At 52.9% G+C, this 25,692-nt stretch overlaps 13 protein-coding genes across 13 annotated transcripts; 6 read left to right on the forward strand and 7 right to left on the reverse strand.

Annotated features, from left to right (window-relative positions):
- The first annotated feature begins 700 nt into the window (after positions 1–700).
- Positions 701–2,375, forward strand: C7974DRAFT_427878 (glycoside hydrolase family 28 protein). The gene is made up of 2 exons (XM_046144580.1): positions 701–1,395; positions 1,444–2,375. Exons 1-2 carry the CDS (start codon positions 941–943, stop codon positions 2,345–2,347), a joined length of 1,359 nt encoding a protein of 452 aa, XP_045992515.1. The 5' UTR covers positions 701–940; the 3' UTR covers positions 2,348–2,375.
- On the reverse strand, positions 2,376–4,031 carry C7974DRAFT_402838 (kynureninase 2). The gene has a single exon (XM_046142761.1). The coding sequence runs from the start codon at positions 3,908–3,910 to the stop codon at positions 2,432–2,434; it is 1,479 nt and encodes a 492-aa protein (XP_045992516.1). The 5' UTR covers positions 3,911–4,031; the 3' UTR covers positions 2,376–2,431.
- A 172-nt stretch (positions 4,032–4,203) lies between these two features.
- C7974DRAFT_55606 (indoleamine 2,3-dioxygenase-like protein) lies at positions 4,204–6,004 on the forward strand. The gene is made up of 2 exons (XM_046146848.1): positions 4,204–4,628; positions 4,682–6,004. Exons 1-2 carry the CDS (start codon positions 4,320–4,322, stop codon positions 5,627–5,629), a joined length of 1,257 nt encoding a protein of 418 aa, XP_045992517.1. The 5' UTR covers positions 4,204–4,319; the 3' UTR covers positions 5,630–6,004.
- C7974DRAFT_55611 (uncharacterized protein) lies at positions 5,713–8,296 on the reverse strand. Its single transcript, XM_046146849.1, has 5 exons — positions 8,262–8,296; positions 7,850–8,151; positions 7,096–7,763; positions 6,384–7,041; positions 5,713–6,330 (listed from the first exon to the last, which is right to left on the reverse strand). The coding sequence occupies exons 2-5, from the start codon at positions 8,089–8,091 to the stop codon at positions 5,796–5,798; spliced, it is 2,103 nt and encodes a 700-aa protein (XP_045992518.1). The 5' UTR covers positions 8,092–8,151; positions 8,262–8,296; the 3' UTR covers positions 5,713–5,795.
- Positions 8,297–8,465: 169 nt separating this feature from the next.
- C7974DRAFT_402844 (uncharacterized protein) lies at positions 8,466–9,579 on the reverse strand. The gene has a single exon (XM_046142762.1). It carries the CDS (start codon positions 9,126–9,128, stop codon positions 8,844–8,846), a length of 285 nt encoding a protein of 94 aa, XP_045992519.1. The 5' UTR covers positions 9,129–9,579; the 3' UTR covers positions 8,466–8,843.
- Positions 9,580–9,782: 203 nt separating this feature from the next.
- C7974DRAFT_55628 (SYF2 splicing factor-domain-containing protein) lies at positions 9,783–11,110 on the forward strand. Its single transcript, XM_046146851.1, has one exon. It carries the CDS (start codon positions 10,170–10,172, stop codon positions 11,034–11,036), a length of 867 nt encoding a protein of 288 aa, XP_045992520.1. The 5' UTR covers positions 9,783–10,169; the 3' UTR covers positions 11,037–11,110.
- On the reverse strand, positions 11,111–12,266 carry C7974DRAFT_55627 (uncharacterized protein). The gene has a single exon (XM_046146850.1). The coding sequence runs from the start codon at positions 12,148–12,150 to the stop codon at positions 11,185–11,187; it is 966 nt and encodes a 321-aa protein (XP_045992521.1). The 5' UTR covers positions 12,151–12,266; the 3' UTR covers positions 11,111–11,184.
- Positions 12,267–12,361: 95 nt separating this feature from the next.
- Positions 12,362–13,787, forward strand: C7974DRAFT_55644 (Pre-mRNA splicing factor-domain-containing protein). The gene has a single exon (XM_046146852.1). The coding sequence runs from the start codon at positions 12,548–12,550 to the stop codon at positions 13,622–13,624; it is 1,077 nt and encodes a 358-aa protein (XP_045992522.1). The 5' UTR covers positions 12,362–12,547; the 3' UTR covers positions 13,625–13,787.
- A 1,105-nt stretch (positions 13,788–14,892) lies between these two features.
- On the reverse strand, positions 14,893–16,679 carry C7974DRAFT_343622 (C4-dicarboxylate transporter/malic acid transport protein-like protein). Its single transcript, XM_046139316.1, has 2 exons — positions 16,234–16,679; positions 14,893–16,185 (listed from the first exon to the last, which is right to left on the reverse strand). The coding sequence occupies exons 1-2, from the start codon at positions 16,415–16,417 to the stop codon at positions 15,191–15,193; spliced, it is 1,179 nt and encodes a 392-aa protein (XP_045992523.1). The 5' UTR covers positions 16,418–16,679; the 3' UTR covers positions 14,893–15,190.
- Positions 16,680–16,810: 131 nt separating this feature from the next.
- C7974DRAFT_417104 (aquaporin-like protein) lies at positions 16,811–18,464 on the reverse strand (the record flags this gene model as incomplete). Its single annotated transcript, XM_046144043.1, has 4 exons — positions 16,811–17,333; positions 17,385–17,653; positions 17,700–18,127; positions 18,176–18,464. The coding sequence occupies 4 exons, from the start codon at positions 18,462–18,464 to the stop codon at positions 16,811–16,813; spliced, it is 1,509 nt and encodes a 502-aa protein (XP_045992524.1).
- Positions 18,465–19,985: 1,521 nt separating this feature from the next.
- Positions 19,986–21,098, reverse strand: C7974DRAFT_319607 (vacuolar protein sorting-associated protein-like protein 26; the record flags this gene model as incomplete). The annotated part of the gene is made up of 4 exons (XM_046138714.1): positions 19,986–20,089; positions 20,139–20,258; positions 20,304–20,828; positions 20,882–21,098. 4 exons carry the CDS (start codon positions 21,096–21,098, stop codon positions 19,986–19,988), a joined length of 966 nt encoding a protein of 321 aa, XP_045992525.1.
- A 934-nt stretch (positions 21,099–22,032) lies between these two features.
- Positions 22,033–23,112, forward strand: C7974DRAFT_55724 (P-loop containing nucleoside triphosphate hydrolase protein). Its single transcript, XM_046146853.1, has 2 exons — positions 22,033–22,594; positions 22,645–23,112. The coding sequence occupies exons 1-2, from the start codon at positions 22,352–22,354 to the stop codon at positions 23,092–23,094; spliced, it is 693 nt and encodes a 230-aa protein (XP_045992526.1). The 5' UTR covers positions 22,033–22,351; the 3' UTR covers positions 23,095–23,112.
- Positions 23,113–24,004: 892 nt separating this feature from the next.
- Positions 24,005–25,614, forward strand: C7974DRAFT_366824 (sphingoid long chain base kinase-like protein; the record flags this gene model as incomplete). The annotated part of the gene is made up of 2 exons (XM_046139858.1): positions 24,005–24,198; positions 24,288–25,614. Exons 1-2 carry the CDS (start codon positions 24,071–24,073, stop codon positions 25,612–25,614), a joined length of 1,455 nt encoding a protein of 484 aa, XP_045992527.1. The 5' UTR covers positions 24,005–24,070.
- Between the last annotated feature and the right edge of the window lie 78 nt (positions 25,615–25,692).

Below are 25,692 nucleotides of genomic sequence, written 5' to 3' on the forward strand. Positions count from 1 at the left end.
CCGATCAGTGATACCGCGAGACATCAGCGAATTCTATACTGACCCGCTGGTACAGTACTACGCGGCTGACAAAAAAGAGGCAACACTAGTCCACCAAAATCACAGGACCGCAAACAAACACCGCCTCTTTATAGCACCTTTTCTTTACAATAATACTTAAATTAAAATCTAAAGAGGATGTTTTATAGAGAAAAGGGTGTTTTAATTGCTCTAGAATTTAGGTGCTATATTTCTATTGTATTTACCTTGTTACAAAGCTGCAAACAAAGTTAACGTTTGGGTGTCGCTTCTTTTTTGTCAGCTGCGTGAGTTACATAGCAAAATCGTCTTGTAATAGAAGTGAAAAAAAGAAGGGGCAATGAAGTGTTGGCCAGCGACGATGGTAGATTGCGACACGTTCAAGATGAATCTCGACACTTGCTTTCAAGCTTCCAAGGTCACCTAGGGGCCGTCCCAAAACTCCAACGGTCCGCTTCTCCAGCCAGTCTGGCCTTTCTGAACGCATGCCAAGTTCACCAAGGACACCACACCTGGTTTACTATCCCGTGAGGTCGTTAGGAAATAGAAAACCATTCGTGGGAAATTAGCCGTGCGTGTGCCCACGAACCGCGACGCCCTGCATGAACGCCAAAAAGCACAATCTGGCAGTGAGCATCCCGTCCACCAAGCCACCTTAAGCTGCCCCAAGCTTCGTCCAAGTTTGCTTGAAATGCTTGGGGTTAGCGCGCGGGGACCCCGCATAATCGACGCATTGCGGAAATGAACAGCGGCTGGCGAAGTAGTATCAAGCTGGCAGCGGAAGAATTAAGACAACTTTCTCACAGAGCCAAGAATAGCCAAGGGACAGAGGACTGATGATTGAGGACAGGATTCGATTATAAAATGGTCTGTCGAGTTGTTTGGGTTAAAGCAGGCAACTACCTTGGTACAGTGCATCGCCATGAGGTCCTTCTCAATCGTTCTCGCTTTCGCGGTATCTTTGTCTTCGGTAGTTGCATCTGCTCTTGACAATGACTACGTCCCATCTGGAGCCTCAGTTCAGACCCCTCACTTGGACTCAATTTTGCCTAGGAAGCCTAGAGCAAAGGACAACTGGGGCAACGCCGTTGCACACGATCGCAAGAAGATTACCATCCGAGCTTCCAAGAATGACACAGATGACATCAGCGACGACTTTTTGTGGGCTCTCAAGAAGGCAAACAATGGCGGTCTTGTGCACTTGAAAAAGAATCACAAGTACGTCATTGGTAAGAAGCTTGATTTGAGCTTCCTAAAGGATGTTTACGTCAACATCGATGGCGAGCTCAAGTACACCAACGACATCAAATATTGGCAGGCCAACAACTTCTACTACCCATTCCAGAAGAGCATCACCTTCACTGTATGGGGCGGAAAGTGAGTCTTCCAATGCTTCCAGCCTCCGCACAGACTAATACAAACCAGAGACATCAAGATCTACTCCGACTCAGGTGCGGGTGTAATCAATGGCAACGGCCAGGCATGGTGGGACGGCTTCTCAGGTGCCGAGATTTTGGATCCAACAAACAAATTTTATCGTCCAATCCTTTTCCTGACCGACAACGCGACCAACGTAGAGATCTCCGGCCTGCATCTCAAGGACTCCCCATGCTGGACGACCTTCCTCGTGCGCACCAAGAATGTTATCTTCGATAATATCTACATCGATGCCGTGTCGACTAACACATCCTCACTACCCAAGAACACTGATGGCTTCGATTCACTCAATGTTGATGGTCTGACCGTCACCAACACGCGAGTCAACGTAGGCGACGACTGCTTCTCGCCCAAGCCCAACACCACCAACATCTTCGTCAAGAACCTTTGGTGCAACGGTACGCACGGCGTATCGATGGGCAGCATAGGACAATATCCAGGCGTGAAAGACTTCATCAGCAACGCTTGGATTGAGAATGTGACACTCCTAAATGGTCAGAACGGCGCCCGCCTCAAGGCCTGGGCGGGGCCAAATGTGGGTTACGGATACATCGATAACGTAACATACAAGGACATCATCATCGAGAACACGGATGCGCCCGTTGTGCTGGATCAATGCTACTTCAACGTCAACGACACGACGTGCGCCAAGTACCCGAGTAACGTCAACATTACGAATGTCAACTTCATCAATATCTCGGGTAGCTCTAGTGGGAAGAACGGCAAGGTTGTTGCGGATTTGACGTGCAGCCCGGGCGCGACGTGCAATGGTATTCACCTTGAAAACATCAATATCACCAGTCCTGCCGGTTCTCCACCGCAGATTGTGTGTGAGAATATCAAGGGCGACATTGGTGTGCCCTGTATCCCTGCGAGCCAGGCGGATGATTAGACGAACACCTGTGAATAAGGGAGTGAGATGGATGGTATCAAATGCATTACTAAACGCTAAACTATGGTTGATTCATTTCTTTCGTCATAGCCGTGCCTCAATGTTTGCGTTGATACTCCCCTCTTTTCCTTCACTCTGCTCTGTCTTCGGTTGTAGCGCACTCTCGAAGATCTCCATGAACTTCTGCACGTCTGCAAATGTGTTGTACAGCGGTGCAGGCGCCACGCGGATGATGCCAGGCTTTCTCTTGTCGCAGATGACGCTGTTCTTCTCGAGTGCCGCTGCCACATCCTCCATCAAATCCTCCTGCAGCAGGACGCTAAGCTGAGCGCCACGGAAAAGCGGGTCCGAGGGCGAGATGATCTTGAAGGGAAATTCGCCGTCTTTGATATTACGTGTTGCGATGGCGGAGAGGAGATGTTCCGCGTACGCTGTGAGCAGAAGGGACTTTGATCGTAGATCGGCCATCGTGGTCTTGTTGAACACGCTCAAGCTGCCAGACAAGCATGTCAAATCCACGATAGAGGGGTTTGAGCATTGGAAACCCTGTGCGCCAGGTGTGGGCTTGAAGTTGTTGTCCATTAGGAAGCGAGATGACTTGTCGTGGCCATACCATCCCTTGAGACCAACGTTGTGCTCGTTGTTGCCGTGCTTCTCATGTACGAAAGCCCCTGCGACTGCGCCGGCTCCAGAGTTCATATACTTATAAGTGCACCAGCAAGCGAAGTCAACGTCCCACTCATGCAGCTTAAGTTCCACGTTTCCGGCGGCGTGGGCAAGATCCCAGCCGATGGTGAGTCCATATTTGTGAGCGTGAGCAGTGATGGTGGGAATGTCAAGAAGCTGGCCTGAGTAGTACTGGATACCAGGGAGAAGGACCAAGGCGATCTCATCAGCGTTGTCGGTGATCAATTTGCAGATGTGCTCTGTTGTCATCAAGTAGCCTTCGTCCGGCTCGACGGTCAGCATCGATTTCTTCGGGTCAAGGCCGTGCCATTCAATCTGCGATTCGATGGCGTACCAGTCACTGGGGAAAGGTCGCCACTCGCACATGATCTTGTGTTTCTTCTCTGTGGGCTTGTAGAATGCAGCCATCATTAGGTGGAGGTTGATGGTCAGCGTGTTCATGGCAACAATCTCTGAGGGAGCTGCGCCGACGATGTCGGCCATTTGCTGCGAGCATTGTGCGGCAAGGTCCTGATATGCGGGTAATGGTGAGTCCTCAAAGTTTGTGAAGTGGCCGCCAACAGCGATTGATCCCCAAGTCTTCAAATAGGCATTCAGGTGCTCGCCGACAGCCTTGGGTTGAAGGCCGAGCGAGTTACCGCAAAAATAAATGCCCTCGTCATCCACGCTCTTGGCTGTTGCTGCGGTCTTTGCGTCGTCCTTCAGCTGCTTCCGTGCAAGCTGAGCTTTTGTGGGAACAACGAACTCATCTCTGAAGGTTCTGAGAATTTCATTGCTGCTGTCCAGAGACTGTGCGAACTCGTGCGAGTTAGCGTTGATCGGCCATTCTGGCTTCTGGCCCTGTCGGAGCTGGTTGATAGCTGAGGTTGCGTTCATTGTGTTCAACACTTGGAGGCGGTTTGAATTGCGCAATGCCGGAGAATCTTGGGACACGAATGAACAGATGGTGGAGTGACACGTTGCTGATATATATACATTACGTCCTGCAAAAATCGTGGAGTTGCTTCCGTGGACTGCATCCGACAGTCCAACGCCACTACGGATGAAGACTGACGCACCTTCCGTTTTCGGAGGTGGTCGGACAGGGATCCGTCAAGCCTCCGTTCCGACGCTTGACCAAGGTACCGCCGTCAAGCTTTCACCGTGCCGCGATCATGAGATTCATGGATTGTAAGAATAAAGTGGACCCTGTTTTCTTTTCGTAAAAGCGGTGTCAGGGACGTTAAGTAGCAATGTATCCTCGAAGACGCTGTCCTCGAATTCACCATTACACAAACTTACCACCATGAGCCCTCACAAAGTCGAAGTCCTCCCCTCTGCGGCCGCCCTCCCATCTTATGGCATATCAAAGATGGGATTCCTGCCTGCAAATGCACCTCTGACGCGCCTACCGAGCGATTATTATCAGCCATGGGAGTCCATTATCGAAGTGTTGCCCACCCTTATCGAGACGCAACAGCTCCGTCTGCGAGTTGACGAACTCTCTGTTCTCGACACAAAGGATCTTAAGACGGAAGCAGAGTGGCAAAGGGCATACTCTATGCTAGCAGTACTTGCCCAAGGCTATATCTGGCAAGGACCAGAGCCTTCAGAGGTGCGATTTGAACATTAATCTGCAGTGATGCTCTCTGCTAACAATAGTCCTAGCGCCTCCCCCCTGCTGTCTCTGTCCCCTTCCTGAAGGCAGCTGAGCACCTCGAGGTACATCCTGTCGCAACATATGCAGCACTGAACCTGTGGAACTGGAGATCGCTCGAGAAAGGAGCCAATATTACACAACCGGATAACTTGGTCGCGCTGCATACTGCCACAGGATCCGATGACGAGTCATGGTTTCTCATCATCTCGAATGCCATGGAGGCTAGAGCAGGGCCTCTATTGCACATTATGCTAGCAGCTATGGAAGCCGTTGAGCATGACGATGTAGCTGCGATCGTATCGGGATTGAAATACTTTACAGAAAGCATGAAGGATATCGGCAGACTATTAGAGCGCATGGACGAGCGCTGCAACCCACAGAAGTTCTACTACACCATTCGGCCGCTGTTGGCAGGGAGCATGAACATGGAGGCTGCCGGGTTACCAAATGGCGTCTTCTATGACGAAGGCGACAGCAAAGGAGAGTGGAGGAAGTACCGCGGTGGCAGCAACGGTCAAAGCTCGCTTTTGCAATTTTTCGATGCCGCACTCTCTGTCAACCACTCTCGTTGCGGCAATTTCCACGCCGAGATGCGCGATTACATGCCCGGGCCACACAAAAGGTTCCTGGATGATATTGAGTCCATCGCCAACATTCGGGCCTACGTCGACACGCACCAAAACAACGCTGAACTCCTGAATGCCTACAATGAGGCCGTGGCTGCATTGAGTCGATTCAGAGACATCCACATCGCTCTTGTCACCAGATATATCATCATCCCTGCACGCCAGGGAAGACCAGCCCATTTCACGGACCGCAAGGACATTGCATCCATGAGCACCAAAATGGCATCAGAAAAGCCACAGACACAGGAACTGGTCGGCACGGGCGGCACTAAGCTCATTCCTTTCCTCCGTACATCTCGGGACGAAACCAACGAAGCCACTGTTTCATGAGATAACGCCAAGCGTGACACAGAGTCGTTCGTTGTGGCCAAACAGCCTGCATGTGGTTTGGAACGATCTCCCCGCATGAAAGCTGAACGCAGCAAACTCCATTTTGATTTTCTTGCATTTGGCATTATGAGCGCTGCATGGCGAATGGTGTTTGAGTTTTCCGTGCTCAGAGGAAGCTTCCGCCACTTTGCTGGTCGTACATGGGGAAGAGTGGTATATCTGCGATGGACGCACCATCGAAAGTGTGTGTCCCGGGCTGCAGGAAGCCCTGTAAGCCCTGATCATTCTCATTCATCCATGGCATTGAGAAAAAGTCTGCATCGTATATAGTCCAGTCAGAGGATGCGACAGAATTGACACTGTCCACTTCTGGTACTGACGAAGTGAACGACTGCACAGTAGTTGGGCAACGTCGATGGACGTCTTGTCTTAGCGTTGTATTAGTTGGGGGAAGTAATCCAAAAAGCTGCGATGAGGCTTGCTTTTGCTGCGATCGCAAGTGTTTTTCTCGTTGTCTGACATGTGTTGTCGTCGTCTTCAGAAGAGATTGCACAGTGAGAGAGTACTGCCTTGCATGTGGATCGACTTTGCCGAAGTAGTCGAGGCATCGAATCGAAGCTTGGCAGTCGTCCTTAAAAGTCAATCCTGAGTGGCCAAGTATGCCGACTGCTAACACAAGTGAAGTGGTGAAGAGCCAAGATCTGTTTCAGTCAGTCGCTGACATGTTACATGAAGATTGAACGAAGCATCTTACACTATAAGCGGCATCCTGCGAGGCAATTTCCCAGTTTGTATGACATTCTGTAAAGTGTCCACAAAAGACGATGCGGCGTCAAGTGCGGCGTCGGCATACTTTCGCTTCTCCTCATGTTCCACTTGTGTACCTCCACCTTTAAGAGAAGCGCCCATGTGCTCGTACAGCTCGTAGATCAAGAATGGTCTTGTGAGTAGCATTATACCGTAGTAGTACGTGCACAGTGTAGAGCACGCCCCGATGGCTGCCTGTGGCGATTGGCTGCCCGGTTCTACTTGATTGGTAGCCTCGTGTAAGGGTTCAAGCCAGCTCGTTGCCCAAGTCTTCAGTTGGCGAGAAACATAATTTGCGATGCGAAGAGAAATCCGTTTGCGAGAGTAGACTTCGACCACGACTCGCTCGATGATCATGAATATCTGTACACTTGCATCAAGTATACGTGTGTTGAGATCTTCATCGACTTCTGCAACACTGTATTTGACGGTACAGTCCACGTCTGAAGTTGACGGGGGCCGACCCAGCAGATTACTGATGAGCTGATCGACAACACGAAGGCTTTTCCATATACGGTCCCTGACGACCTTGATTGAACCTCCAAAGGATGCGTTCACTTCTGTTCGATGCAGGCCTATAGCATAAGCTGTGCGAGCAGATAAGGCTTTGTCGTGTCAGCAAGTTCTACGCACCATCATGCCCTTATCTGAGAACGTACAAAAGTAAAGGTAGGCACCATTAGGCTGGAAAGCTCGGAGCATGTAGATAGTAACGAGAGCAAAGCCTTGGACTGTTGAAACGTTCATGCTATTGACGAGATTCTTTAGCAGTATATCTCTGGCATATACGAACCAGGCTTCTGCCTTGATCTCATGGCTTTCTTGCGCGCCAATTGCAAGCACAAGGTAAAACACAGCAGCTGCAGACTCGTGGGGACGCGCAATTGCACCTGTAGCCCAAGAACGTATCTCACCCATTAGCTCATCATGTTCAAACAAATCAACTAAGCCACTGACTGCTACAGTGTATTGCTGAACAAGGGGCCCGACTTCGTGTAACGATACTGATAAAGGATGTTGCTGGTCAGCTGATCCTGGTCGAGCAACTTCAATTATTGAATCCCGAGAAGATTGCGCGGGCACCGCGTCTGTATCGACAGCAGACGCAATCAAATGCCTGACAGTCTGCAAGAACGACAGTGGTGCGCAATCACCAACGAAAATAACCTTGCCCTGCGCATCACGCAAAATGCGGCCTTCCAGCGGTACCACTGTGTCCTCGGGGTGTTCTTCTCTGCTGATCGTGGGCGATAGTGATGTTCCAATAGTGATTACGCCATCATGTATGTGCCGGTGGGGCGTTAATTGTTGATTTGCTTGTTCAATACTTCAGTAGGTCAGCTTCGACATCTCTAAAAGACTGTTGCGCTCTGGCAAGGCTGCTGCCTCTGGCCTGGACTCTTGGATACTTACACGTGCGAAGGGGTTGAACTGTTTGGAGTATGTCCAGCAGACCGTAAACCGCGGACCTTTGGGGCTGTAAAGGTGCACGTATCTGCACGACCCTTACGTTGGCAATATGCGCATGGCTGTTCACCGTCGCACTTCACTTTTCGCTTTTTACAAAGATCACACGCTGCTGTAACTCGATCTATCCGGCGGCGCTTTTCTTGGGGCTCTGGTCGATCAGTCGACACGTGCGTGGTCGATGCCATTCCGCGTACGACGTCGTATGCTGTTACCTGACCCGAGGGAATATCAACGATCAAATGGACCTAGGTCAGGGTTACTCTCTGTTCGCAGCTGCATATGTTTCAGACGCTGCTAAATATCACGTCAATTCACACCGAGCAGATGTGATGCTCAGCGCAGAGATCAATCGTACCTTCGTATTGTGTCACGTAACAGAATGCGGATGAGATTATCGGACGGAAGACAACGAGAAGCGCGGTTCCGACAGGGTACGGCTTGGCGTCCGCCATCGGAATGTCTAGCTCGCTATGACGTGGAGACTTCGCGCTTAGCGAAGGGCTAATACCACCGGCGGTTTCCGAGGCTGTGCAGAAGGAGACGACGGCTTCCACTCGCTGCGATCAATGGCAACTTCAGACTTTCCAGATTCGGTAGGTCGAACACCGACGTTGTGGCTTCGCCGCCAAGGTAGCCTTTCCCGCCGTAATCGATGACATTGGAAAAATGCCAGATAGGGCAGTTTCATCGAGCGTAAAACATGGCATTCGGTCCGCTACCACCCGCGAACGCACTTGCTGACAACAACAGGGCCGCGTGCTCGTCCACCCACTGTTCTCACGAAACTCACTTCTTGTCTGGGCGGCCCTGTGGGGAACTGTGGAGAAATGTTCTCTGATCTAATTCCCCGCCATATAATCTTCTGGTAGGATGATATCCGACTCATTCACATAACTTCGAACCACTCGTCCAAGCTCCAAGTGCGCCAATGCTTTGCCTACACGGCGCAAAGAGCCTTCATCAGCCATGGCATGTGGTGCATGGTACCCATGGCGAAGCTCGGGGTGAATATTCTCACATTGATATATGTGACCTCCTCTGGCCCACCAGGGATGTATTCAATTGCTTTCCCGATGGCAAGCGCAGATGTAACGTCGTAATCGAAGTATGGCATGTTCTCGAGAAGGTACAGTAGCGTCCCATCAGCCTGTCTTGTTCGATTAAGAAGTTGATCACATGTCTTCTCAAATTTTGGAGCGAGATTGGAGAGAGTAGTCTCCATTACGTTGTCCTGGATTCTTCTTTGTCGTTGATGCTAAAGTTTGTTGCGATTGAGGTACGGTGACGTTTCTATGCTACCGTAGAGCAGTCCTTTGCTTATCTCTGATTGGGCACCCAAAAGGGCCTGCACCGCTTCTAATTCAAAAGTGTATAGCTCTCGAAGACCATTTCACACGTTGTCTCCATAATGTCTCTGTGGCTTCTGCTGCACGCGGTACCAGTGGCATCTGGTCCCAAAAAGCTTTTTGGCAGTGTAGGTGGTTTCGAAGAGGATAGAAGATTGGACGGTAGGCTCCAACCTACGTCCATACAGTAGACCAGCAAGTCAGACATACCTAGGTAGCGTATTTACATAGGAAAGACTAATGGAGTGTACGCGATCCAGATACACAGTACTACTAACGGCCAGAATTGGCAATACTAAGTATTCGGTATCGATTCGTCGAACGATGATTTCATAGCTGTTAGAGCTACGAGCACGTGTGTCTCGGCGGAAGCAGTCGCCATCATGCTGATGGTGTTATCATTAACATCAGCTTCGTACTTCGCAATTTTGGTCGCAAGAAACAGGAGAGACATTTAGCTTTACGAAAGACGACGCCACCATTTGTGAACACAGAAGAAGTGGAGAGGTGCGGGTATGGTGGGGTAGTAACGAAGTTGTGAGGTCAATATGAACAATGTCATAAATCTATCTGGTGGGCCGTTCAGTCTTCATCGGCACATGCTTGGAAGGATGTATCCAATCCGAGGACACTGGATGCTTAAGTAAGGTTGAGCTTATTTACCTAAGGTGGTTGCTGTCGCGCAGTCATATCGTGACCTTGATATTGGTTACATTAGCCTCCGGTTCACTTTCACTGTCACTGCGTCAGTAGCACTTTGCGAGAGTAAACAAGTGCTCAGAGACTTTGGTGCATTAAAATCATTAAGTGGAACGTGGGACCCTGTGCATGGAAGGCACAAGCGGCACTACTGTCTTGGCACTCGTCAATTCACCTTCACGATCTGCGAGCGTTAGCTTTACACACCACAACCAAACATGGCCGATACAGCAGAATCAGAACTCACACCGACCACTATGGCTAAAACAGAGATATCACCCGAGGATGTGCCTTCAGAAGCGAAATCCATGATCACAGAGGTCGCATCTACTGATGCTCCAACCGACACCAAAGCCGCCCTCGCGGCGCGCATGGCACGCTTCAAATCGTTGAAGGCGCAAAAAGAAAGCGGCCGCAAAGCAACAGAGCGCGAAGTTCGCGACGCCGAAGACCGATCAGAAAGGCTGGCGAAACTCTCTAAGCTCGCAGATGCACACACCAAAGCTTCCTACAAGCTACTGAAAACCGATGACCCGGACTTCGAGCGAAAGCGGAATTGGGATTACACAGTCGACGAGAGCGAGAGCTGGGACAGGCGGCTGGCCAAAAAGTCGAGGGCGCGCGACAACAACGCTTTCGCCGACTACCGAGGCGAGGCGAATAAAGTGTACAAGCGCCAGATTGGACAAATGTCCAAGGTTGATCTCGCAGCGTACGCAGAGGAGAAGGCCACAAAACTACAGCGCCAGGTGCAGGCGGGGCTGCTGCAGCTCGTAGAGACGGATTCGGGCGAAATCTACACGGTGGACCCAAATGGAAGGATCAACACAGCTGTCGAAGAAGAGTACAGTCACGATCACAAGCCCAGTAAAGAAGCAATCGATAGACTTGTTGGGGACATTGAGAAGAGCGAGAAGGCACGCCTTGAGGCTCGCAGGAAGAGAGGCATAAGGGATGAGCAGGACCAGGGCGATGTTACGTACATCAACCAGAAGAACAAGCAGTTCAACGACAAGCTGGGGCGATTCTACAACAGGTATACTACCGAAATCAGAGAGAATTTCGAGAGAGGGACAGCCATATAGGGTACTGTGAGAGATGGGCAACTATTATTCGAGAAGATGGAGATACCCAGGCATTACATGATTGGATATGGCGTTACCGGGATAAGGAAACCAAAGAGTTACGATAGAACAATTTCATGTATGTTGATATCGTTCTTTACGCACTCGCTCAAAAGATTTTACTAAGCACCCTATTCACATCCTGCCCCGGCGCCGGCTTCTTGTCAGCCTTACTGGTCGCCGCGTGCTGCTTGAACTCTAGCCTCCGCTTCTTCTTTGGCTTGCTTTCTGTTGCCGTGTTCGATTCTTGCAGCGCATCGTCCGTGCCCTCGCCCCTCCTTTCTCTCGTCGCCTTGATGCCGCTCTCCATCTTTCCTCTCTCCACGTTATCCAAAAACCTCTTGTTCTCCTTCTTGCTCTGTGTGATCTCAAAGCGCAACCGCGCCGCGCGCTCCGCATTTTCGTTCTGGATCTGTTCCACGAGATGCGCCCACTTAACACCTGTCAAATACTTGATGTTCCAGACTTCGTCGTGCCACCGTCCCCTCTTCTTGCCGCCCATAGTTTGCGCGTTCAGGTTTTCCGCAACGAATTTAGCGTCACGCTTGTGCGTGAACTCGACCCAGCCGTCCAGGTACAGTTTGCGCCGTGTGCCGCCACCACGCAGGCGCTGTTGCCGCGATGTTGTGTCTTCTGGGGTGAGAAATATGCGACCGACAGGGCCATACGGAATGAGGAGGGAGCGCATGACGGTCGGCTTCATAAACGGTGGGACGCGGGAGATGTAGATTACACCAGATTTGTCCTTCGTAGGCGCCTTCAATTCGATTGGTTTCCCACTCAGTTTGTCTGCCTGGAGCCTCAGATCTTGGGGAAGGCCAGCGGCAATCTCCTCGAGACGAGCAAGTTCGGCGTTTTTGCTAAAAATGGGGTCGTCGTTGTCGTCGTCTACTTCTGCATCGTCGTCTGAGTTATACTCGGCGTCTGAGGCTTCATCTTCGGAGGATTGTGCGGTTTTTTGGCGTTTGGCAGAAGGTAGAGTGTGTGCTCGGCTTTCCTCTTCAGACTCGTAGCTGCGCTCATCGTCGTCGCTTTCTTCGGCATCGAGCCATTCATTGCGTTTACGTGAAGACATGGCGAGCAATTTCTGTTCCTGAGAACCACGGAACTGGAAAGACGTCCTTTGAGAATATTGTTTGTATCGTCAGCGGTATGTGTTGTCGTAATTGTTTCCAAGGTTGTGAAGACCACAATATTGATTCGAAGTCGGGTTGGCTATAAATTTTAGCGGGGCTCTTTTAGCGCGCCAAGTGATCATTATTAAGTGGCGCTCCCATCCTCTCAGTCTCAATCACATCTCTGCCTCGACACCGCTTCTACATACCACTCCCATTTCCCGTTTTCGTACACGTTTCACGACACGCTCCTACGGTACACTCTCATCCCATCCCGTTCAACTCCATCGCGCTACTACTCTAAACATCGAGGCAATCATCACCCCTCTCAACGGATAACCAACCAACGCCGCAAAAATGGGTGGTGATCTTAATTTGAAGAAGTCATGGCATCCCCACTTGCGCAAGAACCAGGAGCGGGTGTGGAAGGAAGAGAAGTCAGCTCTAGAGGAGCGCAAGCAAATCGAAAAGCTGCGCAAAGAGCGGGAGGAAGAGCGCGCGCTTGAAGAACTTCAGAGGCTCCAAGAATCCGCCGGCGGCAGGACTGTGCAAAGGCGCGTCGACTGGATGTATGCTGGCCCTGGTGGCGACGGCACAGGTGTCACCGAAGAGCGCGAAGGCTACCTACTGGGCAAGCGCAGAATCGACCAGCTTTTGACGTCGAGTGATACAAAGGATCTGCAGAAGGGCGCTGCTGTCGGGATCGATGTATTTGGAGGAGCAAACGCCAACTCAGCACGCGATACTCAGAAGAAAGTTCTTGAGGATCCGCTCCTGATGATCCAGAAGCAGAAGATGGAGTTGCAGCTGAAGGCTATGAAGGACGCCCAGAAGCAGGCCAAGTATGAGGAAAAGCGCATCAAAGAGAAGGAGCGCGACAGGAAGCACAGGGACCGTGATGACAGGCATAGAGATTATCGGGGGGACAGGCACAGAGACCGAGAGGTCAGACACCGAGATCGAGAAGACAGGCACAGAGGTCGGGAAGACAGACACAAAGATCGGGAAGACAGACACAAAGATCAGGATGGCGAACGCAGCGGACACCACCATCACAGCCGTCGTGATCGATCTCGGTCCAGAGACCGGGATTACCACCACCGCAGCCACCATGACCGAAAGGACCACAGGAACCGGAATGAGCACCAACGGCGCTCACGATCACCTTATCGTGGAAGTAACCGCGACGATCGTGGAAGTAACGACGATGACAAGGCAGAGCGACTCGCGAGAATGCAGGCAGACGCCGCGACCACAGAAGAGCAGCGTGCTGAGCGTGTCCGTGAGCAGGCTAAGAAGGACGCTGAGGAAGAGGCCCGTGTACAAAACAATCTGAACTCCTCCAGACGCCTGAATGCGGGTATGGGATCGTCAGACATGGGGCTCGGCGATGCGATTGCCAGGGGTCGGTCAAGGGCAGAGGTTGATACTTAGCGAGTACTATTGCGTTTTCAAGATTTGTGACAGCATGATACCCAGGAATAAATTTGCTTCGACAGTTCATTGTACTTTGCCTTACCGGTCGTTACGCTGCGCTCACGGAATTTCATCGATGCTTTCCAGACGACCACTGCGCCGTGATATCTTTGTTCTGCGACCCCCTTCGCAAACCATTCAATCCAGTAGTCGTTAGTCTTGTTGTTACTTCTCTAGTAACGACATGCGACTGACGCCGACCTACGTTCACGGTGAGCTTGGCTGAACGCATGTATTGCAGAGTACCTGAGTGGGTTCGGGCCTTAGCATAACTTGCAGACTCGTCACGTTTCTGGAGAATTGGCCACTCGCACGCTCTGTCCAGAACTATCGTTCTGGAAGCTCGCGCACGAACTTAGATGCCTTGCTTCGGCCACTGATGGATGTGCATGCTGTAGTACGGAAGGTTGCGCTGATATCCTAGAATAGACTGGATACCTAAGTGGCCACCGTAGATCGCACCAGCTATGTCGAATTGTCTGTGCAGGTGTTGTGGCTTGAAGATTCATATGTGTAGGTGTGATAGCCCGAGCGCTAATCAAGGCATGACAGGTTGACGTCTTTTCCAACTGCGGGTTGACTGCGATGGTTCTCTTCTATACCTAGGTAGATATTCTCATTTGCCTTATCCTCGGCCCTTCCAGGTACACTGGTTGTGTCGTAACATTCTAACCGGTGGATTTGGTCTGCGACTCCTTAGCCGTTGTAAATTGCTCTGCGAACATTGAAAGGCCTGTACCTTACTCACTATGTGTGTCTGTCCCGTATCTTTATGACGTACCGTGCTGCGTGTCTAGTAGGTATTCATGGTCCAGCTTTGTATACCTTAAGCTCTGCATTTCAGGTCTGCTTGGCGAGAACGATGTCCTTCTAAAAAACACTCGCAAGCTAGGACGCCAGCCAGTACAGCAGGCGGCAGACATCATTTGGCTGCATTCTATGTCTGAGCACTAAGGAGATTGTCATGTGACAGACTCTCCGCAACAAGGAATCCGTCGTACAACTGCTTACCACCCGTGATACACATCCACTCCATAAATACCCATTGTTCCACACATATCTGCAGGGAGCCTGCTGAACCTAATAAATTCTTCCCTCCTAACCCCAAGTTCTCTGGCTTTTGCAGAGTCAAAAATTGAATATTTCTGATACCATCCCGGAGGTGGATGCCAATGTTGATTATATTTGATGAGGGCAGTTGTCATTGCTTAATAGGTCTTGTATGAGGCATTGTGCAGGCAGCTATGCAGCAGTCTTCGATGGTAAAGGCAGTGATTTACTTACACCTCAAACACTGTTGTAGATAATCGAGTTGCTGAGAAGTGATTACAAGAGCCGAAGTTGTAAGATACATTCCTTGAGGTGCAGCATCAACCCCTGAAATGCTGTACGCTCCTCTCGTCTTGTCCCATTACTTCTCAGACTTCGATGTCAACGCCAGACAATCAAGATAGCTCGAACCTTCTACAGCGTATCCACTCTTAAAAGCCCAGTAGTATATAAAGATTGAGTCCCTCCATAACGCTACCGATCCTTATCCTCGTCTTTTCCTGGCCAGACAATGCGCCTCAACCATACGGCACGCACACAGCCAACAAACGTAGCACACCATACAGCAACCAGAAGCACCGTCATGATACTGCCCACCCAGAGAATCACCTCGCTCCCCAGCTCTCGCCCAATCACGACTGTTGACAAAGTGAAGCCTACGTTTGGAAAAATGAAAGCCCACCACGTGAGCGCAAACGGCATTTTTCTCACAACACTCACGTTCGCTACGACAGCGATAGCAAAGATCCAGAAGGAGAACAGCCACAGGAAAATGCCCCCGAACAGCGCAACCGCCTGAAGTACGCTCTTCGCTTCCCGGTGTATGGCAAAGTACCCGTACGACTCTGGAATCGCGTTCGCCTGACCTATCAGAGCTACTATGGTATACGCGCCTGCGCCCACCGGGATGAACAAAGCTGGGCGTAAATGCGGTGGGGGAAGCCCGTTGTCTAAGAGGCTCTTGATCACAAAGGCGGTACATATCAGCGAGATGAGCCATCCAAAGCCCTGGTATGCGCAGCCCGATACTATGATAGCCATCGCACGGCCTGGGGGCTGATGTGCGGCAATGAGCGATGAGATGGTGCCTGTGAGCATTGCCGAGTAGCCTGCTAGAAAGGTGCTGGGCAGAATGGGAACGGGTCTGGCTGCGCTGTGGGCGATGAGGATATAGTATTGGAATATGGAGTTGAGAAGCGATATGGCTGCGTAAATCCAGTATAGAGTGTTGATGGTGGAGATAAGCCATGGGTAGCCGGGGCCATATGTTACGCCGTAGAGCTGAATGGAGCCGATGATGACGCTTATGCTGAGCAAAAAAGAGCCAAGAAAGAAGGATTCTGATGGATGCGTGAATGACTTTTTGAAATGCTGGAAGTGGAATGTGGCTCGGGCCAGGGTGGCGGTGCAGAGAAGTGCAAATAGACAGGTTTCAAAGAAGAAGACGACGAGACCAATAGTGTGAAGCCCTGTGTGCGTGTCAGCTTACCATACTGCATTTTCTACAGTAAGCATACCCCGAAATCTGTGTGGTGTTTCTGCGAGTGCGATGGAGAGTCCTCCAGTGGACATTGTCGAGAGGAACCATGCCCAGGTAACGTGCTTGACTCGCGCCCGTATACCCACTGCCAATGCGTTGTCGCCATGTTCTTCTTGCTTCTCTGCAGCCGGTTTTACATCAGAACTCCCTCCTGGAGGCATGCCGAAATGCGTTGGTTTGAGATTGAGGGTGAACTTGTCTACACATGAAGTATTATGATGCTGCCTAGGTACCTAGCTATCGCCGAGACATCGTCGCCGATCTACGCTGGGCAACACACTAGGAGGTACAGGTGATGAGTGGTATTCTTGAGGTTGAGATGTTATTATGGACTGCTTCACGGAACAATAGATTGAGTCCCGCTGACGAATCAAACCCAGCGGACGGAGATTGTTGGTGTTGGATGAAGAAGATCCAGTTCCCGACTGGATGCGGGGAAATCGCCTCTATTTCCGGAACCAATGCAGACACGACGACACTAGGCCAGGTAAACACAAATGATGTGTAAAATATTCGTAAACAGTTGTTAATTTTTCTAGTGTTCGAGACGCGCTCTAGGCTAGCCTTTGGATCTTATCCCTCGCTTGCTCCTTCTTCTCGTTCAGCTTCCACTTGATGTCGCCCTTCTCTGGCCATCTATAGTTGACTGGCGACTCTCCACCTACAAACACAAACAGATCATAGATGAAGCCCCCAAATATCGCGCCACTTGTGGCAGCACCAAATGGGCCGTACGCCCAGTACGCGTCACTGAAGGCATCGTAGCCTGCCCACAACCCAACGAGCCTTGGTCCTAAGTCGCGCGCAGGCGAGATGCCGAGGCCAGTGTTGTATCCGAGTGAAACCATCATGAGGTAGCCCACGAACCCGAAAATCAAAGCAGTCATACCCTGGCCAGGAGGCGAGTTCTGATCGTCTCCGAGAGCGAAAGCAATACAAGTGTAAAGGGCCATGAAGATGAAATCGTTGAAGAACGCGGTGGTCGGTGTGAAGGCAGGCCCCTTGGGAAAGAGAGCCTTGCCTGTCAATTCGAGCGTATGCTCAGGGTCTATGGCGTTGATCGCATCATAGTAGAGCCTGAGAGAAAATTAAGTATGACAGTAACGCAGAGTCAGTGCGATAACTTACCCGTATGCCAGCCCTCCAGCGGCCAGGCCAGCTAGCAATTGCATGCAAATGTAGACGATTGCCATCCGCCATGGAAAACCACGAAAGATTGAGAGTGAAATCGTGATGCAGGGGCTGAGGTGACCACCAGATACACCACCACTCAAGTAGATGCCGACCATCACAGCAAAGCCCCAAGCCCAAGCTTGCGATTCAAAACTGCCCGTACTTTCCGATGAAGTTGCGATAGATAGGTTGGCGCATATCCCCAGGAAAAGATATATGAAGGTCTAGTGAGATTAGCTACGCCTCCACTCAAGACATATATTATCTTACAGCAAGGAACTCGGCCGGTGCCTGCGGGTATTGCGCTCGAAGCCTCGCAATGGGGTTGCGGTATTGATTATAATAGTCTTGCTGCTCTTCGTGTTCACGCTTTTGAATTTCCTTATCATCTTTCTGCGTCTGGGTTGTTTCACTGGTGTCAAGTTCCTGGAGTGGATGAAGACCATCCTGTAAACCAAAGTTGTTCCTTCCATTGTTGCCTTGATCAGCCTCATCCAAGCCATGGTTGTTGATCGGTGCACGTTCTGTAGTTGATTCGTCGTTGCGTTGCTTGCCTGCCATGGAATGTGTGTTGCTTGTTGGTCGGCGAATGTTTGGCATGCGACCTTGAGTATAGGACTGTAGATCTCCGTTGGTAGACTGTGAAGGCTGCCCTGGCTTCAAAGGTGTCTGTGAGCCATCCGATTCATTCTCAGACTCTGCTACGTTGATCAATAAGTATGGTGGAAAGATGGAACATCACTTACCTCTCCCTTTCGCCATGTCGCGTGCGTCAATACCTTTTTGTAGGTCTGCCTCTTGTACTTCAAGCTCTTCCATCCGTTTCTTAACATCGCTTTTGCCCCACCACATACCACGGCGCAGGGTATGTGGAAGAGGCTGACCAAGGCCAAAGACAGGTTTTTCTCTTTGCTGATTGTACCAGGGATTCAGTCGGAAGTACTCATTTTCCACGTCAACTAATTGCTGCTGCTTTTTCTCTAACCTTTGGACGTCATTCGTCCCCGCTGTCTGATTGGTCTCGCTCCTCTCCATGGCTGAGGGCCTTGTGCTATTTCGATTGGGTGCTGGTCGGAAACTATCAACATCGGATGTGCCGGTTCTCGCAACACTGGTTTCGGCGTCTGCTCTTTGAGATGGTTGAGGAGACGACGGCTGAGACTGGTTCTTGGCCTTTTGGTCAAAATAAGACTGTGGTTCTACAAAACTCTTCAGTCAGTCTCAAAGATGAAGTTCCGGTGGAGTACACAGTACTACACACTCCATTAATGCAAGAAACATACCAATGCTGCCGGGATGGGAATCTGCCATGCTGAAAACTCTGCGGTCAACTTTTCCAATGAACAGCAACAGGAGCTTGTTGCTCCTAATAAAGGATGGGAAAGTCAAGGCTCAACATGGGAAAGTGAAAGAATTGCATGTGCGACGTCATCGCTACGAAACCTCAGTTTCCACATCTCGGTCAAAGTCGCACTACACCTCCCAACAACGAATGAATGCGCTTCTCTGTGTTTTGTCCCCATCGTTTGTGTCTGCATTAGGTGTAGGAGGGAATTGCTTTATTTCTGAATTTTCGATCCGATGGTCGCGCTGTCAAGATGCAAGGTTTGCTGCTGATCGCAATGACGATCACCAAGCAGGAGGTCCAGCAAGACAATTTGTAGGCATTATGCAGCGGGATGAACTGTCCGTACAATGAGGTAATATGGTTGGAGCCTGACCTTGCTTGAGCAACATGGACGAGGGCTGGGGGTATTCCAACAAACATCCTTGTTATGCTTCTTGCTTAGAATTTCATATGTAGAAGTTGCCGTGAACAAATCGCGATACTTGGCACGGGACAGTGCAACCGAAAAGAGCCTCAAAAAACGGCGCCGGACGAAATGGGGAACTAGCGAGGGAAAAACGGCACCCTGAGCCACAGTGGCGAACTTCGATAATTCGCCGATCACAGCCTCTGTCACGATCTGTAAAATATGGTGCATTTCAGCGGGCTGTCACCTTATCAAAGAGGCAGTGACTTTCTATACACAGTGACTGATTCGTGTAGACAGACCGGGCTCACTATTTTGGTCGTGAGTCACATTCAGATCGACACATATCTAAGTATATGTAGAAGCCGCCGCATGGACTTCACCAAGACGTGGTCCAAGGACAACTGCTCCTGTCCTTGAAGAGGAGGCCTGAGACGTGGAGGCTCAACTCGACGGCAACGGCATGCCCAGAGCGCAGCAAATCCTGATTAGAAGTCGTCCGAAGCGTAGCGTGCTGGGCCGCTGCCCCGGAGCACGGGCACGTGGGGGTCATCGGCGAGTATTTCCAGATTCGCCGTGCTACCGTTTTGGTATTGGTATCATCATTAGAGTTGTATCTACAGAACCTAGGATGTCGTCTCTCGGAATGCGGGGAAGCTTTCAGCTGTCTCCTTCCCATCATCCGCTGGGTCAGTGCCCCCGGCCTTGGTGCACGTGGTCTCAACGCTATCGCGTCATCCACACCAGCAACAGTCCTATAGTACCCGATAGGGAACGTATCGTTTATGATTGCGCTCAAGGCTTATGGCACCGCCATAAGCTTGTTCTGCTCTTGGGCTAAGGTAAGCCCCTCGGGCGCTTGTCTGAAAAGAACAATCTCAGACTGCTTAAAGTATCTTCGAGCGTCTTGAAGCAAATTAGTTGGGTTCACAGCTCACTATCAGCGTCCACGCACCTTCGTCGATAAGCACTAAGCTTAGATAGTATCGAGTCGAGTATTTCTTGTTCACCTCTCGGAAAGTGGGCGTCAGGTCGAAACCGCCAAGGAACAACCTAATTGGGATCGTCTCTCCTGCTTTTCCGTCAGCACGCAGCATATGCCGCAACATCTGGATCCTACCTCTTGATGGTGAGCCATCCATAATCTCGAATCGTACTAGTGTCTCGCTCTCGTTGTACTGGTTCGGTGCGGCCCCTGTTGTCTCCCTTCTGATGATGGAGAGCTCCATGTGCTTGATCTTTAACCGCACCAGAAGAAAGTATATCCTGCCTACAATGACATCCTTGAGGTGGTACTTGGACTTGGAGTATTCGAACTCGATGTGCAGACAGTCCTCGATGCCAACGTCCATCTTGATGGAGCTGTTCGTCTCCGGCGGTATCCGGTAGGAGTAGACCCATAGGTCCTTTTCCCTGACCACGTCGGCCATGCGGCGTGAGACCGTCACGCGCACAAAGTAGCGCAGCTTGACATTGATGCCGTTGTACGACTCGTACTGCTTCTCCACGTTCTTGAAGTTGAACTCAAAGGTCTGAGGGTGCTGGAGCTCGCCAGGCGCGGCAAGCTCCTGGCCGAGGGAGAGGAATTCATGGTGGTTGCCGCGATCGAAGAACATCTCTGCGCCATGCCGTGTCAGTGTGGAGACTCAATCGACCGCCAGCACTCCAGGCGCCAGCGTCAAGCGCGGTGCCACCCACCAATTGTCCCGATGAACTGCACCTTGATGCCAGTGTGCTCGAGCCGCTTGCCATCCTTGGGCCTGACTGTGACCTGCCCCTTGACAGACTCGCCGTCGAGATACAAGGGCACCTTCTCTTTGCGGTTCTTATCGAGCTTGACGTCGACGGCCGAGCGGTCGTCCAGGTCTTCGAGGACGACGTCAATGTCGACCGGAGTGGAGAAGAAGTAGGACATGGCGGCGACGGCGCGGCGGGTACCCTGGCGCGTTCCTGGGTTGCGGTGCAGCTGTCAGCGTCTCGTCGGTGGTCGGCGCAGTCGCGGTGCTGGTGCGTAGCTCCCCGGAATGGCAGGCACTTGTCCATATGCATGCTAGCAGATCACGTGCTCTACCCCCGCAGCCTCCGACTTGCACGTCACACTGGCGTTCACGTCCCCTTGTTCCTTCCGACTAGCTTCTAGCCTCCAGCTTCTAGCTTCCACGTCATCTTCCATGCCTGGTCAAAGTCGTCACGCGGGCCGTGACTTCGGCGCGGAGGTGCGCACCATGCGAGTACGCAGGGCACTGCCGGCAGCTCTCTCTTCCACCGTGCCGAGCGGTGAGCGACAGTGCACGGAGTGCAGCCTCGGGATGCGCGTCGGAGAATGGCGCTGCTCTAGCGCATCTGGAAGCTTTCCAGCGTGCTGTCTCCTGGCGTTTCGCCCACACGACCCGTTGCTGTTCAAGGCTCGACCGTCACCGGCCCGGAAAAGACTTCAGCGCCTCTCGTGACCCCCACGCGCTATTATCAACACGTTCCTCTGTCAGCGACGAGCGCAGCCCAATGTCGACCGGCTGAACATCGCGCTGACCTGCGCGCTGCTGATGTCTTGCGTGCGCAGCGCCCATCACGAGCGCTGCGAGCCGGTGCTGCGTTGGCAGCGTCGTGCCGAATGCAAGATGCACCAGTACCTGACGCTGACCGGGGTACATACCAAGGTTTGCGGGGTCTCCAGCCGCCACTGCATCATCCCACGCGCACCGGCACACCCGAACTTTCAAACGCCGATGAAGACGAAACTCCCTGTCTATCGTCGCATCCGGCATGGCCAGCGACGCCAATTCGCGGGCAGTTACATCCGCATGCCTCTGTCCCCAGCTGGGCCAGGCAGATTCCGCAGAGTGCCCCCTGATTCGCACGCGAGCTATTCAAAGTGACATCAAGCCTTGGCCTCCACGACTGTGCTCCCAAACTCTGATCCCACCCTTGCCGTCATGGGCGCGGGCAGAATTGCCAGACGTGCGTTCACGTTTTATAATGCGCCCTGCCCCAGCTTTAGTGAAAACTGCTTACCAGTCCCTACTATATCCCGCGTCACATCCAGCCTCAGCACTATATAATCCCCGACCTGACCCCGTCTCTTCAATCTTGGAAGTCTAATCTTGAATACTTGCTAGCGCATGTCCAGTCGATCCGTTCGCTTGTCTCAGCACGTACACGCACTCGAACATGTTGCACGCTATTGAACCGACACACGCTGCCCCAGTGCACTATGCATCGCTGCCTACACCTCCCACATCTTCAGCCGGCTCACCGTCTACATCCTCCACCAATCTGAGTAAAACCGCCGCAATGACGGTCCCTCAACGACACCACATTCTCATCGTCACTGGTCCTGCAGGATGCGGAAAGAGCACCATTGCCAAGGTCCTCAGCGACCGTTACGGATTTGAGTATATTGAGGGTGATGAGGTACGAATCCATCTTTGATCATGTTGCATCTCGTAATGACCCGTTTGTAGTACCACCCAAAGGCCAACATTGACAAGATGGCTGCGGGCATCCCGCTGAACGACGAAGACCGCTGGGACTGGCTGATCCTGCTGCGCGACCAAGCACTCAAGGACCTCAAGAACGGGGCCAAGGGCGTTGTCATCACGTGCAGTGCCCTGAAGAAGAAGTACCGCGACGTCATTCGCACCGCCAGGCTGTACGACGAGGAGCCAGACGCCAACGTACACTTTGTGTATCTGCGCGCCGACAAGGAGACGCTCCTCGCCCGTGTGCGCGGACGACAGGGCCACTACATGAAGGACAGCATGGTGGAGAGCCAATTTGCGGTGCTTGAGGAGCCAGACGAGCTGGAGATCAAGCAGCTCAAGGACGTTGAGATTGTCGAAGTTAAGGGCACCATCGCGGACGTGTCGCAGCTCGCGTCCGACGCTGTCGACAAAGTCCTCCTCTCGCGGTAGCACATGAACTGCAGCTCGTTGTCGAGCCCGCTCCTTTAGCGTTCAGCATCATCGGCGTTGGCGTCTGTACTATTTTGGGCGCAATTTATGCGATATATACCCTTGCCTGGGCCTGCATTGGTGTGGTGCGGGAGACTGAACCTCGCCCACCACGACCGTAGCATCACCATATTGTTAGAATACACGTACCTCGCTTGTACTCGCACGCATTCTTCTTGCGGAAACTCTAGTGCACTCACCCGCGACTCGTCCTCACCCCTCGCCCACAAACCATCGCAGATCCAGTACCACCGCACCGGGCCCCCGATCGAGCGTTGCGCGCCGACGTCGTGCCGCGGAGGCCGTCGGAGCGTGAAGGCCAGTGGAGGTTCAGCAATGGCGTTCCCACTTCGCGTGGGTGGGCGCGCGATGTTGGGCATTGGGGGCGTGGGGGTGCATTCGGGTGCGCCGCCCGGGTTCCGGCGGTTTGCAGCGCTGTAGAGCTTGGCGCTAGGTTGGGGTGCACAGCCTGTTATGGATGCTGCAACTGAGTCTGAGCGGCGGGGTTCGAGAGTGAGCGGTCGGTACAGGACGTGCACTGCATTGCTGAGAGGCAGAGAGTGAGTTTCTGTGGACTGTGACGCAGCCGTGATGGTGTTGGCTAGATGTCGCGGTGCAGTGCCTGGCTGCTGTCCTGCACGTGTCTATTATCCCTGCTCCTCCATATATAGGTACCAATACTTCGTACCTATCCTCTATTGCCCAGTGTGACTGGCACGTGACAGATCGCCCTGTCTGCCCACAGGCACCTCCAGCTGGAATGTCTGCGGCCACCTGTGACTCGCCGCCCAATCAGCGGCGCGTCGCACGCGCTAGAGCCCGCGGGCATCCGCTGCCGCGGTCGATCGCGTGAACGGGCGACGGCTTACCTCAGGCCTCACGTCGCCTGTCTGCGCGTCCAGCATGCTGAGGGCGCTGCACACTCGCTTTGCATAACATGGCCGCTCCCGGGGGCCACGACAATCCCTTTAGAGACCCCGCCACCGGCAGCGTTTCCGACACGCTCGCGGTGGGGCGCGATGCCTCGCTGACGCTGGGGACGGACTCGCTCGTCGTCTTGGGTGCGTGTAGACAGCTGCCTTGCGGACTCGCATACTGACGGCCCCAGACGAAGCGCTGCAGGACAGCCGGGGCGCGGGCTGCTGCGGCCTCAGCCTGCCTGGCCGTACCAAGTCGACGCGCGCGATCCCCTTCTACAATGTGCTCTGGGCCGAGCACTCAGCCAGCGGCGACATCACGGTGCAGTACGCCCATGCCGTGTCGCCCAAGGTCGTGCGCCCGGCCATCGTCAGCTATACGCTCGACAAGCCCGACAGCCACCTGGTCGAGGCCTGGATCGCGAAGCTGCTGGACCGCGCATACGGCGCATCGCAGCGCCAGAAGCGCATGAAGGTGCTGCTGAATCCCTTCGGCGGCCAGGGCGGCGCTGTTGGCATGTACCACAAGTCGGTGGCGCCCATCCTGGCCGCCGCGCGCTGCACCCTCGACGTCCAGGAGACGCAGCACCAGGGCCACGGCGTCGAGATTGCCCAGAGCCTGGACATCGACGCGTACGACGTCGTCGCCTGCTGCTCCGGCGACGGCATCCCGCACGAGGTCTGGAACGGCCTGGGCAAGCGTCCGGACGCCGCGAGGGCCCTGGCCCAGGTCGCCGTCGCCCAGCTGCCCTGCGGCTCGGGCAATGCGTTGAGCCTCAACTTCAACGGCTCCGACAGCCCCAGTCTCGCCGCCCTCGCCGTCGTCAAGGGCCTGCGCACGCCGCTCGACCTCGCCTCCATCACGCAGGGCGACCGCCGCACCCTCTCGTTCCTCTCGCAGTCCGTCGGCATTGTCGCCGAGACGGATCTCGCCACAGAGCATCTGCGCTGGATGGGCAGCGCGCGCTTTACTTGGGGCTTCCTCGTGCGCCTGCTGTCCCAAACCATCTACCCCGCCGACATCGCCGTCAAAACCATCCACGACAACAAGGCCGCCGTGCGCGCCGCCTACCGCGCCGAAGCCGCCAAACCTGCGCCCGCCCACGACCCCCGCCCCGTCCCCGCCGCTGACACGCCCCTTCCCCCGCTTCAGTACGGCACCATCAATGACCCGCTTCCTGCCGGCTGGGACCTGATCCCCCACGACACCCTCGGCAACTTCTACTGTGGCAACATCGCCTACATGTCGCCGGACGCCAATTTCTTCCCCGCTTCGCTCCCCTCGGACGGCTGCCTGGACCTGGTCCGCATTCGGGGCGACATTGCGCGCGGCACTGCCGTGAAAATGCTCATGGCAGTTGAGAACCACACCTTCTTCGATATGGACGGCGTCGACTACCAGAAAGTGGTAGCGTACCGCATCATCCCAAAAAATCAGGACGACGGATACATCAGCGTTGACGGCGAGCGAGTTCCGTTTGAGGGATTCCAGGTCGAGGTGCACCAGGGCTTGGGCACGGTGCTGAGCAAGAGCGGACATCTATGTGAGGCAAAAGGCGTGTAATGTTGAGCGATGGTGTGGAATACATCGTCTGCTTGTGTTTTTTTTTGTGCGTTTTTGTGTATCTGCGGGTTTGTTGTT

Source organism: Boeremia exigua, assembly GCF_020726555.1.
Source record: "Boeremia exigua strain MPI-SDFR-AT-0100 chromosome Unknown C7974scaffold_12, whole genome shotgun sequence".
Taxonomy (NCBI): Eukaryota; Fungi; Ascomycota; class Dothideomycetes; order Pleosporales; family Didymellaceae; genus Boeremia; species Boeremia exigua.